The sequence below is a fragment of the Myotis daubentonii genome, chromosome 7 (assembly GCF_963259705.1).
Source record: "Myotis daubentonii chromosome 7, mMyoDau2.1, whole genome shotgun sequence".
Taxonomy (NCBI): domain Eukaryota; kingdom Metazoa; phylum Chordata; class Mammalia; order Chiroptera; family Vespertilionidae; genus Myotis; species Myotis daubentonii.
In genome coordinates, this window is record NC_081846.1 from 41,199,597 (window position 1) to 41,216,730 (window position 17,134).

A 17,134-nucleotide genomic window follows, 5' to 3' on the forward strand; every position below is an offset into this window, starting at 1 on the left:
ATTATTGTGAATAATATTTTAAGAAATTTATATTTGTTGTATTCAAGTTTCAAATGCTTAAGTTTTCAATATCTTCCAACTCTTTTCTTCCCAGAACTTGCTGCTGAATTTATCTCAAAGCCTCAAAACCTTGAAATACTTGAAGGAGAAAAGGCTGAATTTGTCTGTACTATATCAAAGGAAAGCTTTGAAGTCCAGTGGAAGAGGGATGATAAGACACTTGAATCTGGAGATAAATATGACATTATTGCTGATGGCAAGAAGAGGGTCCTAGTTGTGAAAGATGCCACATTGCAAGATATGGGCACTTATGTCGTCATGGTTGGGGCTGCCAGAGCAGCAGCTCACTTGACAGTAATTGGTAAGTTTGTTTTTGCTTCTACAGTTTACTCATATTTGTATCTTTAGTCTTTCTTCATACTATAAAGTCTTGTTGGTTGCTTTCAGAAAAACTCAAGATCATAGTTCCTCTTAAGGACACCCGTGTGAAAGAACAACAGGAAGTCGTCTTCAACTGCGAAGTCAATACTGAAGGTGCGAAAGCTAAATGGTTCAGAAATGAGGAAGCCATATTTGATAGTTCAAAATACATCATTCTCCAAAAAGACCTGGTCTACACCCTCAGAATTAGAGATGCGCGATTAGATGATCAAGCCAACTATAATGTGTCTCTGACCAATCATAGAGGTGAAAATGTTAAGAGTGCAGCCAATCTGATAGTGGAAGGTAAGTCACTTCTATGGCATGAGTGATTTTTACAATCAATTTTTATTATGAAAACAAAATCAACATTATTCTTCTTTACAACAGAGGAAGACCTTAGGATTGTTGAGCCTCTTAGAGATATTGAAACAATGGAAAAGAAATCTGTCACATTCTGGTGCAAGGTGAATCGCCTCAATGTAACACTGAAATGGACCAAAAATGGAGAAGAAGTGGCTTTTGACAACCGCATTTTATACAGAATTGATAAATATAAGCACTCTCTCATTATTAAAGACTGTGGCTTCCCAGATGAGGGTGAATACATTGTCACTGCTGGACAAGATAAATCTGTCGCTGAGCTTCTCATCATAGAAGCTCCTACAGAATTTGTGGAAAACTTGGAAGACCAGACAGTCACCGAGTTTGACGATGCTGTCTTCTCCTGCCAGCTGTCCAGAGAGAAAGCAAATGTAAAATGGTACAGAAATGGGAGAGAAATCAAAGAAGGCAAAAAGTAAGCAAAAGCTTCTTAATCTCTATTTCTGTAGCTATACACACACACACACACACACACACACACACACACACACACACGTTTGGCAATTTAGTGGTCATTGTGCAAGCTAACCAGTAAGTCAACCTCTCTTTTTAGATACAAATTTGAAAAAGATGGGAGCATACATAGACTTATTATCAAAGATTGCAGACTGGATGATGAATGTGAATATGCTTGTGGAGTAGAAGACAGGAAGTCACGAGCTAGGCTCTTTGTGGAAGGTACGTATTAAGTGAAAGGACAATTTTAGTATTAGTATCAGTTTATGAAAGTTGTTACTCCAAATACAAACATATTTGGATTATGATTTCACCTTTTCTTTTCAGAAATCCCTGTTGAGATCATCAGGCCTCCCCAAGATATTCTCGAAGCCCCTGGGGCTGATGTTATCTTTTTGGCTGAGCTCAACAAAGATAAGGTGGAAGTTCAGTGGCTAAGAAATAACATGATTATTGTCCAGGGTGACAAACACCAGATGATGAGTGAAGGAAAGATACACAGGCTACAGATTTGTGATATTAAGCCCCGTGACCAGGGTGAATACAGATTTATTGCCAAAGACAAAGAAGCCAGAGCTAAGCTTGAACTGGCAGGTAAGTCCCTTTCTTTTATTTTCAAACATCCCCACAATGTCATAGATACTGTGTAAGTTTCAGGTTTCACAGTTAATTAATGAGATAATGCTTGTGAATGCCCTTTATTTCTGTTAAGCCTTATCCTCATGTTAACTATGCTAATTTCTCTTACAACAAAGTGTCCTGAGTAAAAGGACACTGATAGCATTCCTCTCCACACGCCAGAATCTTGAACAACCTTTGTCACATGGCAGCTGTTCACTACTTTCTAGGATTAACCTAGCACCTTGAGAGTCTTCCCAGCAAACCCAGACCTTGCAATAACCCAATTCTCTTCTGTTTTCCAAACCCCTGCCGGGCCTCTGAGGTCTGTTCTCATCTTGACCTAAGCTTCTAAGACATCCTTATAGGTTGTTATGAAAAAGCCATTAGTGTCTGTCTTATACCTAAGAAAAAAATGTGTCTGGCCTATTTTGAACTAAGTGTGAGGTGCCTAATTTATTTATTTTTAATGGGAAACTTGTTTTGCACTATATCTAGTCCTCTGTTATTACTTTTGGCAAAGAACAGAGCTCTGATGGTTTTATATTATCCTTAATTCTCTCTTCTCCAGTCTGATAATTTGCAATATGAGAACTCTAAACTCAGTGAGTGTGCTCTGCTGAAAAGTTACTGTGATATACATCTAAGGTTATGTAGCCAATATTTGCTAACAAATGTATAGTAAAGAAGCTGTGGTGTAGCTGGACTACAAGAAATAACTCAAAGGCATTGACATGTTATTTTTCTCACTAGCGGCACCTAAAATCAAGACAGCTGATCAAGACCTTGTGGTTGATGTCGGCCAGCCTCTGACAATGGTGGTGCCCTATGATGCCTACCCCAAAGCAGAAGCTGAGTGGTTTAAAGAAAATGAAGCTCTGTCATCAAAAACGGTAGATACTACAGCTGAACAAACTTCCTTCAGAATTTTAGAAGCCAAGAAAGGAGACAAAGGGAGATATAAAATTGTGCTTCAGAACAAACATGGAAAAGCAGAAGCATTCATCAATTTACAAGTTATTGGTAAGCCCTGAGTCAATTGGACTTAATTGGCAAAGCACAATTAAAAGCATGGTCACACACTTAAAAAAAAAAACTTACATGTGCATTTCAGATGTTCCTGGACCAGTGCGTAACTTAGAAGTGACAGAAACATTTGATGGTGAAGTGGGCCTCGCTTGGGAAGAACCATTAACTGATGGTGGAAGCAAAATCATAGGTTATGTTGTTGAAAGACGTGACATCAAGAGAAAGACCTGGGTTCTGGCCACTGACCGGGCAGACAGTTGTGAGTTTACTGTCACTGGACTACAAAAAGGAGGAGTCGAGTATCTATTCCGTGTGAGTGCAAGAAACAGAGTTGGCACTGGTGAACCAGTAGAGACTGACAATCCGGTAGAAGCAAGGAGCAAATATGGTAAGAATTTTTAAAATAAATTGCAGATTATCTTATCTCTGCTTTTATCCCCGATATAACCAAAGGCCATGTTTTTTTCTGTGATGAAATCCAGATGTTCCAGGCCCTCCTTTGAATGTAACCATCACTGATGTGAATAGATTTGGTGTCTCATTGACATGGGAACCACCAGAGTATGATGGAGGTGCTGAGATCACAAACTATGTCATTGAACTAAGGGACAAGACTTCTATCAGGTGGGACACTGCCATGACAGTAAGAGCTGAAGACCTATCGGCAACAGTCACTGACGTGGTGGAAGGACAGGAGTATAGTTTCCGGGTCAGAGCCCAAAACCGAATTGGAGTTGGGAAACCAAGTGCAGCCACACCCTTCGTCAAAGTTGCTGATCCAATTGGTAAGCCCATCAAAAAAAAGGGGGGTTGGGGGGAATAACACCTTCATGAAATCCAGAAATTAAACCTATCAATTAAAATAAATCAAGTTAAAGTTAATGAAAAGGTAGAACATCAGGAAAATTTGAAAATCATAGAAATGTAGACTTCCTACTGCTTCTATTTAATGAATTCAGTAAACCTGATATTTTAATGGGGATGATAGAAATGGTTCCAGCACTGCCTTAATACATTGTCACTGATTTAAATGGTATGCTCCAACTCTTTCACTCCAGAGAGACCAAGTCCTCCTGTGAACCTAAATTCCTCAGATCAGACTCAGTCATCAGTTCAGCTCACATGGGAACCTCCTCTGAAAGATGGAGGAAGCCCAATCCTGGGCTACATAATAGAGCGATGTGAAGAAGGGAAAGATAAATGGATCCGTTGCAATATGAAACTGGTCCCTGAACTGACCTACAAGGTAGGGCATTTGTATCTAAAAACCATATTCAGTGTATGATCATGCATTTAAATGTATATGTTTTTTACAAATGTTTGATTCATCATTTTAGGTTACTGGATTACAAAAAGGAAATAAATATTTATATAGAGTATCTGCAGAAAATGAAGCTGGTGTTTCAGATCCATCTGAAATTCTTGGTCCTCTAACTGCTGATGATGCTTTTGGTAAGTGTATATTTTGTTTTTAGATTTGGGAACAGCACATAGCTACTTCAGGGTACAGGGACGTAAGTATAATACTGGAAACTCATTCATTTTTCTTCTTGGTAGTTGAACCAACAATGGACTTAAGTGCGTTTAAAGATGGTCTGGAAATTATTGTCCCAAATCCTATCAAGATCCTGGTTCCAAGTACAGGCTATCCAAGGCCAACTGCAACCTGGTCTATAGGAGATCAAGTATTAGAAGAAGGGGATCGTGTGAAAATGAAAACCTTATCTGCCTATGCTGAACTTGTCATTTCTCCAAGTGAACGTCCAGACAAGGGAATTTATACACTGAAACTGGAAAATCCTGTGAAGGCAATTTCTGGGGAAATTGATGTCAATGTAATTGGTAAGTTACTTAACCTTTTGTTATCTAAAGTGATTTGACAGTATTCATAAATCTTGGTTCAAGCTATTAATGATATTGACTTCTGACTGTGTTTATTCAGCTCGCCCAAGTGCACCCAAAGAACTGAAATTTGGTGACATAACCAAGGACTCGGTACATTTGACTTGGGAGCCACCAGATGATGATGGAGGAAGTCCATTAACTGGCTATCTTGTTGAAAAGCGAGAAGTCAGCCGGAAAACATGGACTAAAGTGAGTTTTTTTGTAGGGAGAGTAGGGAAATCTCACAATTCTGGGATGCCATGAAAAGTTTATATGTTTTTACTTTTACCTTGCTGTAATGCTTTTTTTTTTTTTAAATATATTTTATTGATTTTTTTTTTACAGAGAGGAAGGGAGAGAGATAGAGAGTTAGAAACATCGATCAGCTGCCTCCTGCACATCTCCTACTGGGGATGTGCCCGCAACCCAGGTACATGCCCTTGACCGGAATCGAACCTTGGACCTTTCAGTCCACAGGCCGACGCTCTATCCACTGAGCCAAACCGGTTTCAGCTGCTGTAATGCTTTTTTAAATGCATTAATGCTAATGCTTTCTGAGGTAGCTCACCAAGATTTGATATAATTGCCTTATTTTGTGAGCCTTACCAAATTTTCAACTAGGTTTGTTTTATAAAAGCAACAGCAACAACAACAAAAACATAACCACTTACTAGGTACCTGATTAGTAACCAATATGCCCCTATTAAGCTATAAGCCATTCTAAGGACATTAAGTATTTAATTCTTTCTGGTGGTCATACTTCTTCTCATTCCACTAGCTTACCTTAGTTGGTGTAATCTGTCCATTTTTTCCCCTCAGTTTATACTCATTAGTATTTTTATCTTGATTTAAAATCATATTTCTAATAACTACGCTGATAGAAAAAGTCAACACCTTATTTGCCCCTTCTTAGTGTATATGAACCATGAAACAGATTCACCTTACATTAAGGGTCAAATATTTTATATATTACTTTACAGTTTTTCCCTAAAATGAAAATGAATAACCCTGAGCATTCAAAACAACTTCCATTTGTATCCCTGCTCATGGTAAAAAAAAAAAATCTTCTGACTTGGGCAAAGGGTTTTGGGAAACAACTAATTAACTGTATTTATCTGTCCCAGGTTATGGACTTTGTGACTGACTTAGAATTCACAGTTCCTGATCTTGTTCAAGGAAAAGAATATTTATTTAAAGTCTGTGCTCGGAACAAGTGTGGCCCTGGAGAACCTGCATATGTTGATGAACCTGTAAATATGTCAGCTCCTGCAAGTGAGTACTTCCTTAATGATTTCTCACCTGGCCTCTTGTTACCTGTTTTTGCTTTAGACCTGGAGTTGAAATTATGAGGAAAATACATAGGGTGACAATATGAAGATTTCATAGATGGCCTATATAAGACTGACTCTCTCTTTAAAATCTTACAGCGGTACCTGATCCACCAGAAAATGTTAAATGGAGAGATCGAACAGCCAAGGGCATCTTCCTAACATGGGATCCACCTAAATATGATGGTGGTTCACGTATCAAAGGATATTTAGTTGAAAAATGTCCACGTGGTTCTGATCGATGGGTCGCCTGTGGAGAGCCAGTTGCAGAAACAAAGTATGTTTTTAAAATCATATTTCTAATAACTAAGCTGCTAGAAAAAGTCAACAACTTACTTGCCACCTTCTTAGTGTGTACGAACTAGGAAACAGTTTTTCCCTACTATGAAATGAATAACCCTCAGCATTCAAAACAACTTCTATTTTATCCCTGGTCATGGTTAAAACAATCTTGGCACAAGAGTAAATGTTTACTGTTAAAATGAGCCTTCTTTGGGAAAAAATCTAAATGTTAGGTCCTTTTCGTTGAGGATTCCCTTGTTGTGCCTGTCTAAGGTTAGGAAGTGCTGCTGTTACAAGAAGACATATGTAATACCCTTTGTAATACTTTAAGCAATAAAAAAAAAAGAAGAAGTGCTGCTGTTGAACTAATCCCCTACACAGGGTTTTCATTAGTTACAATATTGAAGCAACCCAGAATTGATTTAAAGAATACTATTGTTTGGGGAATATGAATTTTGGAAATATTATGAATACTACCCGGTGGAACAGATTGTATGCATTATAGTAAAATAACCTATTGTGCTCTCTGACAGAATGCAAGTCACAGGTCTTGAAGAAGGCCAGTGGTACTCCTACCGCGTGAAGGCCTTGAACAGGCTAGGTGCTAGCAAACCAAGCAAACCCACAGATGAGATCCAGGCTGTGGACACTCAGGGTATTTATTTTCGTTGTTGTTTGTTTGTTTGTTTGTTTGTTTGTTTGTTATCAGCCAGGCCTCTGACTTTACTTCTGCTTGAACTTGTTAACATTGTAAATAATCTCTTTCCAATTCAGAGGCTCCAGAAATTTTCCTTGACGTGAAGCTCCTTGCCGGTATCACTGTGAAAGCAGGAACTAAGATTGAACTTCCTGCCACTGTAACCGGGAAACCTGAACCTAAAATCACTTGGACGAAGGCGGATAAGCTTCTGAAGCAGGACAATAGAATCACCATTGAAAATGTTCCTAACAAATCCACAGTGACCATCGTCGATAGTAAGAGAAGTGATACTGGCACATACATCATTGAGGCTGTGAACGCCTGTGGTCGGGCCACCGCTGTGGTAGAAGTGAATGTCCTAGGTAAGGGAGGCTCTTGTTTTAAAAATAGGCAAACTCATAGCAGCTACCTTTTCAAAGGAAACATTTTAAATGATTTTTTATCTGCATGTGTAATGTCATCCATAGATAAACCTGGACCACCAGCTGCTTTTGACATCACAGAAGTGACCAACGAGTCATGTCTTCTAACATGGAACCCCCCACGAGATGATGGTGGATCTAAAGTCACAAACTATGTTGTGGAGAGAAAAGCAACAGACAGTGATATGTGGCACAAGCTCTCATCAACTGTCAAGGATACGAATTTCAAGGCAACCAAATTAACACCCAATAAAGAATACCTCTTCAGAGTTGCTGCAGAAAACATGTACGGTGTTGGCGAGCCAGTTCAGGCCGCTCCTATAACAGCCAAATTTCAGTTTGGTAAGTTTCTCAATCAGTTGGGGGGGAGAAAAAAGATGCTTGTGTCAAACTTGGATTTAGGTGTTGTATTTATATATAGGACATATAACACATATCATTATCTTGTCTATAGATCCACCTGGACCTCCAACTCGCCTGGAACCCTCTGATATCACTAAAGATGCAGTGACTCTCACATGGTGTGAGCCAGACGATGATGGCGGCAGCCCAATCACTGGGTACTGGGTTGAAAGATTAGATCCTGATACCGATAAATGGGTTAAATGCAATAAGATGCCAATAAAGGACACAACATACAGGTATGCCCACAATCTCTATCAAGATGTTAAAACTATTATAGTGCATACAAATGTTTATTCTTTAGTATTCCTTTTGATTATACCTGATTATATATTACTATAATTTTTTAAATTATTTTTACTTATATTTTTTATTAGCATATAATTTGAAAATTGATATGAGTTCCAACCAAGGACACATTTAAGTTACTAAAAAAATATTAACTTTCTGGAAGTTTCAAAGTGTTTGGTCTTCCAGGATATTATGATAATGATCATTGTTATAGTACTATAATTAGGTTGGTAAATTTAGCCAGATCTAAAGTGTGTGATAGTTAAAAAGCAATTTTAAATTTATATTGGAATGCTTTCAGTTTAAATTTCCAAATCAGTTTTTCACAATTTAAACAAATTAGCCTCTTCTATGTAAAATAAACAGAGGTTTCTGCTTCTTATCATGGTATTCAACTGGCATTTTGTTCCAAATCCAGGGTGAAAGGTCTCACCAATAAGAAAAAATACAGATTCCGTGTGCTGGCTGAAAATCTTGCTGGGCCTGGAAAACCAAGTAGATCAACTGAACCAATCTTAATAAAGGATCCCATAGGTACTATTTATATATTTTATGCGATTCTTTTGAAGCTTACACTATCTCCTTTTTGACAAATCTAAATGTTGATTTCCTTTCATTGGCTTGCAGATCCTCCATGGCCCCCTGGAAAACCAACTGTGAAAGACGTAGGCAAAACATCATTGGTATTGAGTTGGACAAAGCCAGAACACGATGGAGGGGCAAAGATTGAGTCTTATGTCATTGAAATGCTGAAGACTGGAACAGATGACTGGGTCCGAGTGGCTGAAGGAGTTCCCACCACTCAGCATTTGCTCCCAGGGCTCATGGAAGGGCAGGAATACTCATTCCGAGTTAGAGCTGTGAACAAGGCTGGGGAAAGTGAACCCAGTGAACCCAGCGACCCTGTGCTTTGTCGGGAGAAGCTATGTAAGTCATTCTTGATGTTTAGGGTATATGAATTCTCCTAAAGTATATCTCAGAACTACAATATGAGAAAATATAAAAAACTCATTACTAGATTATTTCATCCTTGCCATACACTTCCTAGATAATTTAGTGAAAACTGATTATTGGACAATAAAAAATTACATTTGTTTTTCTTTTATTCTTCTTCAGATCCTCCATCACCACCTCGCTGGCTTGAAGTTATTAATATCACCAAAAATACAGCAGACCTGAAGTGGACAGTCCCTGAGAAAGATGGAGGATCCCCCATCACCAACTACATTGTGGAAAAGAGAGACGTGAGGCGAAAAGGCTGGCAAACAGTAGACACCACTGTCAAGGACACCAAGTGCACAGTAACCCCACTGACAGAGGGCGCTTTATATGTGTTCCGAGTTGCTGCAGAAAATGCCATAGGACAAAGTGACTATTGTGAAATTGAGGACTCTGTCCTGGCCAAAGACACCTTCAGTATGTTCTTTAACTTAATCTCTATGACACCATTTGTTGTGGATTAACACTGTTCCCTCTGGTTTTTCTAACCATTGACTATTTTGTTTTCAGCCACCCCTGGACCACCCTATGCTCTCACAGTTGTGGATGTGACAAAACGACATGTCGACCTGAAGTGGGAACCACCTAAAAATGATGGTGGAAGACCAATACAGAGGTAGAATTTTAATTAATGCATAAAGAATAATTTACAAATGCCTGAAAATTCTTAACTTTGTTTTTTCTATTGATGCTAATGAAATGCTTTGTTATTTTGATAGATACATCATTGAGAAGAAAGAAAAGTTAGGTACCCGTTGGGTAAAAGCTGGAAGGACTGCAGGACCGGACTGTAATTTCAGAGTAACTGATGTCATTGAAGGCACAGAAGTCCAGTTTCAGGTTCGGGCAGAAAATGAAGCTGGAGTTGGTCACCCAAGTGAACCCACAGAAATTCTGTCAATTGAAGATCCGAGAAGTAAGTAGTGCTGACTATATAAAGAATATTGTCTAGAGCTTAATGATGAGATTGTGGATATGAATGGTTTGCTCTTTTTTCAGGTCCTCCTTCACCTCCCCTTGACCTGCATGTAACTGATGCTGGAAGAAAACACATTGACATTGCTTGGAAGCCTCCAGAGAAAAATGGTGGCAGTCCTATTATAGGATACCATGTTGAAATGTGTCCAGTAGGCACTGAGAAATGGATGCGAGTTAATTCTCGCCCCATAAAAGACTTAAAATTCAAGGTTGAAGAAGGTATTGTTCCTGATAAGGAGTACGTTCTGAGAGTGAGAGCTGTCAATGCTGTTGGTGTCAGTGAGCCATCTGAAATCTCCGAAAATGTGGTTGCCAAAGACCCAGACTGTAAGAACACAGTTCCTTTTATAATTAATAAAACAGGCTTTACTCATGCATTGCATTTTGACATACTCTTTTATCCTCTTTTGGTTTGTATCTTACAGGCCAGCCAACAATTGATCTGGAGACTCATGACATTGTTGTTATTGAAGGTGAAAAATTAAGCATTCCTGTTCCCTTCAGAGCTGTCCCAGTTCCAACCGTTAGTTGGCATAAAGATGGCAAAGAAGTTAAAGCAAGTGATAGACTAACAATGAAGAGCGATCACTTCTCAGCAAACCTTGAAGTTCCCAAGAGTGTCCATGCAGATGCAGGAGTTTACACTATTACACTGGAAAATAAGCTTGGCTCAGCAACTGCCTCAATCAATGTCAAAGTCATAGGTAAGCATTCTTTGATAAAACACCAGTCATTCCTCATGTGTTGGGAAAATAGTTAAGTTTGTCATGTTAGTATAAATTTCTTCATGAATTGGCCATTTGTAAGCTAAATGCCCTTTCAGATTGTTTCTTCCAATATGAGAAGCAAAACAATTGTAAAGAGACATAATAGGTAGTTAAACTCTGATTAGACTAAATTACTTCTGTATGTTTAGTACTAATTTAAGCAAAAGATATAGAATACCCAAAGAATGTTAAAATAACCAATATTCCTATTAGTTGTCGTTGCATTGTTCCATAGTCTTCTCAACTAGGGGTAGTAACATTTTCTGCCCCCTCTTCCCAAACACACAAATGGTGTTTGGAAACTTGGAGGCCATTTTTTTTCTGGGAACAAAGATTCAGGGAGAGCTACTGACATTTAGTAGTTGGGGGCCAGGGATACTACATGACTTGCAGTGTAAGGGACACTCCTGTATCTCAAAGATTGTCCCACCCAAAATGCGAATAGTCCCACTTAGAGAAAGAGTATACTAGTAACATGACTTTTCAGATTACAATAGTAATTGTAAGTTTTATTTTCAATAGGCCTACCTGGACCATGCAAAGATATTAAAGCAAGTGATGTGACCAAGAGTTCTTGTAAATTAACCTGGGAACCACCAGAATATGATGGTGGAAGCCCAATTCTACATTATGTCCTGGAGCGCAGAGAAGCTGGAAGGAGGACATATATACCAGTCATGTCCGGTGAGAATAAACTATCTTGGTCTGTAAAAGACCTCATACCGAATGGTGAATACTTCTTCCGTGTTAAAGCTGTCAACAAGATTGGTGGAGGCGAATATATTGAACTAAAAAATCCAGTCATTGCTCAAGATCCAAAGCGTAAGTTTTGGCATGATTGTAATATAGTTAGGAATTAACATGCAATTTATTTTAAGAAGATGGGCTTTCCTATATTAACAGTTTTTCTCTTGCTCTTCAGAGCCCCCTGATCCACCTATAGATGTTGAGGTTCATAATCCTACAGCTGAGGCAATGACTATTACATGGAAGCCACCTTTGTACGATGGAGGGAGCAAGATAATGGGTTACATCATAGAGAAGATTGCTAAGGGTGAAGAAAGGTGGAAGAGATGCAATGAACACCTGGTACCAGTCCTGACCTATACAGCAAAAGGACTTGAAGAAGGAAAGGAATACCAGTTCCGTGTGCGAGCAGAAAACGCTGCTGGTATTGGTGAACCTTCTCGGGCCACTCCTCCAACCAAAGCTGTAGATCCTATTGGTAAGTTTTGTTTAATTGGGTTGGTGTTTTCCCATTATCAAATAAATGAGAATAATGTTTTTTCAGATATTTTAATCAGAATTGAAAACAATTATTGTTTTTTCATCATTACAGATGCCCCAAAAATCATTATGAGAACAAGTCTAGAAGTAAGACGAGGTGATGAAATAGCACTTGATGCAACAATTTCTGGGTCACCTTACCCAACTATTACATGGCTAAAGGATGAAAATGTGCTTACACCAGAAGAAATGAAAAAACGAGTAGCACCCACAGTTAGGAGAAAGAAGGGTGAAGTTCAAGAAGAAGAACCATTTGTCCTGCCACTGGTGGAGCGCTTGAGTATTGACAGTAGTAAAAAAGGAGAATCTCAGCTACGTGTCCGAGATTCTCTTCGACCAGACCATGGCCAGTATATGATCAAAGCTGAAAATGACCATGGTATCGCAAAAGCTCCTTGTACTGTCACTGTGCTGGGTAAGTAGTTAAAACTACCCTTCCCACTGGAAGACAGTCAACATAAGTGTTTTAGTAAAACTCAAATAAAAAGTTTGTTCGGGGGCAGTTAAAAGAAGTGGGAAAAGGCTTCAGCAAGGAATCCTTAGTCCCATTTTTTTTTCTGCTGGCTATGTAAAAGAAATCAACCAACCTTGTTGTTCATTAACTAATGTGATACAAAGATAGACAGATATAGGAAAATCAAAAGTTTATGTCAAAGGAAACACGCTAACATTTAAATTTTCTGCTGAAACCATTTCTACACAAAGTTTTAATCACCATTCTCTTTTGAAATATTAGATACACCAGGACCACCGATCAACTTTGTATTTGAAGATATTAGAAAGAACTCAGTCCTCTGCAAATGGGAACCACCCCTTGATGATGGTGGCAGTGAAATTATAAACTACACCTTGGAAAAGAAAGATAAGACAAAACCTGACTCAGAATGGATCATTATCACTTCAACACTCAGACATTGCAAATATTCAGTGACAAAATTGATTGAAGGAAAAGAGTACCTCTTCCGTGTAAGAGCTGAAAATAGGTTTGGCCCTGGCCCACCTTGTGTTTCAAAGCCACTTACAGCTAAAGATCCATTTGGTAAGGTTCCTTTAGCATCTAAATTTTGCCTTTTGATCATATGCACTGCTATATACATTGTCACAGCTTTTGAATTTGAATGTTTATGTCATACTAGGGAATTAATTCAAATATGTTATTTTTTCTTTCATCAGAACCACCTGATGCCCCTGATAAGCCCATTGTGGAAGATGTTACCAGCAACAGCATGCTAGTGAAATGGAATGAACCAAAGGACAATGGAAGCCCCATCTTGGGTTACTGGCTTGAAAAACGTGAGGTTAATAGTACACATTGGTCTCGTGTCAACAGAAACCTTCTGAATGCTTTGAAGACCAATGTAGAAGGCCTATTAGAAGGACTCACCTATGTCTTCAGAGTATGTGCCGAAAATGCCGCTGGACCTGGAAAGTTCAGTCCCCCTTCAGATCCCAAAACAGCGCATGATCCAATCTGTAAGTAACATCTTCAGAAGAAAGTGGGGTACAGCATGGTGATTATATACTTGAAAGTTGTTAAGACAGCAAATCTTAAATATTATCACTACAAAAAATGGTAATTATGTAAGGGGATAGAGATGTTAATAAGTTATGGTAATCATTTCATAATATATACATGTATCAAATCATGCTATATACCTTAAACCTACATATATGTTACTAATATTTCAATAAAACTGGAAAATCAAACAAAATATAGCAGTGACTATGGACACTATATTGAGGTTACAATGTAAAGTTTTAAACATCTGTATATATAACTTAAAAGTTTCACAAAACAGTACTTACCCATGTTACATGCAATGCCTTATGAAAAACAAGTGGGATAGGTAAGCTACTGTACATTTTAAAACCATCAGTGAGTTTTGATTTGTATATCTGCATTCATTCTAGCTCCACCTGGACCACCTGTCCCAAGAGTCGCTGACACAAGCTCCACAACTATTGAACTAGAATGGGAACCCCCAGCTTTCAATGGCGGTGGGGAAATTATTGGCTACTTTGTCGATAAGCAACTGGTTGGGACAAATGAATGGTCACGCTGCACAGAGAAGATGATCAAGGTCCGTAAGTACACTGTCAAAGAAATCCGAGAGGGTGCTGATTACAAACTCCGAGTGAGTGCCGTCAATGCTGCGGGTGAAGGACCACCTGGAGAAACGGGACCTGTTACTGTGGCTGAACCTCAAGGTACTTAAAAGTTATAGGATAAAGATTATGGCTACTTTTCTGGTATGGGTCCCCCCTCCCCCCCATCTTCCTTGGGCTAATGTTTGACTGTTCTTTATCAACAGAGCCTCCATCTGTGGAACTAGATGTTTCTGTTAAGGGTGGAATACAAATAATGGCTGGGAAGACTCTCAGAATTCCAGCTGTGGTAACTGGCCGTCCAGTGCCTACCAAAGTGTGGACCATAGAAGAAGGAGAACTGGATAAAGACCGTGTTGTAATAGAGAACGTTGGAACCAAATCTGAACTAATTATCAAGGAAGCATTGAGGAAAGATCATGGCAGATATGTGATCACAGCTACCAATAGCTGTGGTTCCAAATTTGCAGCAGTCAGGGTAGAGGTTTTTGGTAAGGAATGTTACATGGATTTTTAGAGGATTTTCAAGTTCTACTATCTTATTGCATTGACTTTTTTCATTGTTTTCTTTTGCAGATGTCCCTGGCCCAGTTCTTGACTTAAAACCTGTTGTAACAAACAGAAAGATGTGTCTGCTGAACTGGTCTGATCCAGCAGATGATGGAGGAAGTGAAATCACAGGCTTTATTATTGAAAGAAAAGATGCCAAGATGCATACTTGGAGACAACCCATAGAGACTGAGAGATCTAAATGTGATATCACAGGTCTTCTTGAGGGACAAGAATATAAGTTCCGTGTGATTGCCAAGAACAAGTTTGGCTGTGGCCCGCCTGTTGAAATAGGACCAATTCTTGCAGTTGATCCACTAGGTAAAAGAGAAGGTTTTCATTGTGTTTATAAAGTAAATAATGTTTGTTTCTATTTAAGGCTTCAAACTCCCAATAGTATCAAGATCTATAGCTAGGGAGTAATAAGAAAGGTAAATCAAATAACTACTAGCACCTTTAAGAATACCATATTTACTATAATTTTAATATAATTTTTGGCTCACTGTAATTTTTTATACAAAACCAACCATGGTTATATCTACTAAAAAACCTGAGTTTACTGGAGTTTAGCAAGAACCTAAAAATAATTTAGAAATATTATATATTTACAATAGAATATACTGAAGTAATTAATTTAATAGCCTTGTAGTTAAAGAGAGTTCATTGTTTTTGAAAGGTTATAGGACAGATATTGCCTTAGGATAAATGTCTTAGTCTTCCTTTAGATCTCAAGTAGTCCCCACCCTGGAAGGCCCCAAACCAGGAAGAGCCATCAAGGAATAAAAACCAACCATAGGAAATCTCCTTGACCAATATGAACAAATATGAAACCCTAAAATTGCACACACTGGTAATGCACATTTATATGGCATCCAAGAAAAAGTCTTGGGACCCATTCCCCAAGAGACAGATGGTATTATTTCTCCATCACCACCTAAAAAAAACAAAGTTACCTCCTATACCACTCACTACAGACCTCTGCTTTGGTTTCAGTAATCTATATATATAAAAGCCTAATATTCTAAGTGTCCAACCAATAGGTCAAGTGCTCAACCAGTTGCTATGACATGCACTGACCACCAGGTGGCAGATGCTCCAACCTATTGGTTAGCTTGCTGCTGGGGTTCGGCCGATTGGGACTTGGCGAGAAGGGCCAAACACGCCCTGGAGCCCTCCTATAGTCCCTTCCCAGCTGTCCTACTGGCCCTGGTCGACCCCAATGGGGACTTGGCGAGACGGGCTGGACATGACCTGGAGCCAACCTCCTGTGGTCCCTCCCCAGCTTCTAAAATATATCTTCTAATTAATTTCCTTTCACTGTGCACAAATTCATCCACCAGGCCTCTAATAGTCAATAAGAGTGGATGGGGTCTAGTTTCACCATTCAAAGCTTATTCTTTTGGTTTTTGTCCTTTGGGAAACCAAACTAAAGCATCATTACATAAATTCTCTTTCCACCCCATTTTAAGCCCACACTTGAGGCAACATGACTCAAAGCGTGTTCAGTAGACATATCCACTGTCTGTCAATAAAACTTTACTCTCAGTTGGTCATCCAAAACAAATATTCACAGACCCACTCTCCTACTTCATTAAGATTGGAAGCTTCTCCAGTGACAGAAGTAAAAATATCTAAAATGCTAAATATAAAAAAAAGCAGACATGCCCCTCGATTTACTTTTAATCAATCTCAATGCCAAAGTTTACTAAGAAAAATTCTGTCTTATATGAATGCCTGTAAGTAGGGAATGGAGATGTTTGGAGAAGGATTTTAAAGACAGGTATTATTAAGATTAGGCCACACAGGAACATATTTTTCACACAATTAATTTGAAGTGAAATATTTCTTATATGAACATTTATTTCATGTTTGTCATTTCAACTTGCTTCTGGTTAAAGGTCCTCCAACGTCTCCTGAGAGGCTCACATATACAGAAAGAACAAAGTCCACTATCACCCTTGACTGGAAAGAGCCCCGCAGTGATGGTGGCAGCCCCATCCAAGGCTATATCATCGAAAAACGGCGTCACGACAAACCTGACTTTGAAAGAGTTAACAAGCGACTCTGCCCAACCACATCTTTTCTGGTTGAAAACCTTGATGAACACCAAATGTATGAGTTCCGTGTCAAAGCTGTCAATGCAGTTGGTGAAAGTGAACCATCCCTGCCTCTTAACGTGGTCATACAAGACGATGAAGGTGTGGAATCTGAACATAATAATAATTTTAACGT

The 17,134-nt window shown here is 38.8% G+C and overlaps 1 protein-coding gene across 1 annotated transcript in view; it reads left to right on the plus strand.

Annotated features, from left to right (window-relative positions):
- TTN (titin) overlaps nt 1-17,134 on the plus strand; it is a 280,823-nt gene that overhangs the window by 184,686 nt on the left and 79,003 nt on the right. The window contains exons 196-229 of the mRNA XM_059703948.1: nt 95-361; nt 448-726; nt 811-1,219; nt 1,358-1,482; nt 1,588-1,854; nt 2,632-2,901; nt 2,993-3,295; nt 3,390-3,692; nt 3,966-4,153; nt 4,245-4,359; nt 4,465-4,749; nt 4,850-5,001; nt 5,916-6,063; nt 6,219-6,396; nt 6,935-7,056; nt 7,176-7,463; nt 7,569-7,865; nt 7,978-8,164; nt 8,635-8,750; nt 8,844-9,143; nt 9,333-9,632; nt 9,726-9,831; nt 9,935-10,131; nt 10,215-10,520; nt 10,619-10,897; nt 11,483-11,782; nt 11,883-12,185; nt 12,300-12,662; nt 12,984-13,286; nt 13,421-13,720; nt 14,159-14,455; nt 14,560-14,844; nt 14,930-15,223; nt 16,801-17,100. Of these exons, the coding sequence (XP_059559931.1) occupies nt 95-361; nt 448-726; nt 811-1,219; nt 1,358-1,482; nt 1,588-1,854; nt 2,632-2,901; nt 2,993-3,295; nt 3,390-3,692; nt 3,966-4,153; nt 4,245-4,359; nt 4,465-4,749; nt 4,850-5,001; nt 5,916-6,063; nt 6,219-6,396; nt 6,935-7,056; nt 7,176-7,463; nt 7,569-7,865; nt 7,978-8,164; nt 8,635-8,750; nt 8,844-9,143; nt 9,333-9,632; nt 9,726-9,831; nt 9,935-10,131; nt 10,215-10,520; nt 10,619-10,897; nt 11,483-11,782; nt 11,883-12,185; nt 12,300-12,662; nt 12,984-13,286; nt 13,421-13,720; nt 14,159-14,455; nt 14,560-14,844; nt 14,930-15,223; nt 16,801-17,100 (8,532 nt within the window). The remainder of the gene's footprint in view (nt 1-94; nt 362-447; nt 727-810; nt 1,220-1,357; nt 1,483-1,587; nt 1,855-2,631; nt 2,902-2,992; nt 3,296-3,389; nt 3,693-3,965; nt 4,154-4,244; nt 4,360-4,464; nt 4,750-4,849; nt 5,002-5,915; nt 6,064-6,218; nt 6,397-6,934; nt 7,057-7,175; nt 7,464-7,568; nt 7,866-7,977; nt 8,165-8,634; nt 8,751-8,843; nt 9,144-9,332; nt 9,633-9,725; nt 9,832-9,934; nt 10,132-10,214; nt 10,521-10,618; nt 10,898-11,482; nt 11,783-11,882; nt 12,186-12,299; nt 12,663-12,983; nt 13,287-13,420; nt 13,721-14,158; nt 14,456-14,559; nt 14,845-14,929; nt 15,224-16,800; nt 17,101-17,134) is intronic.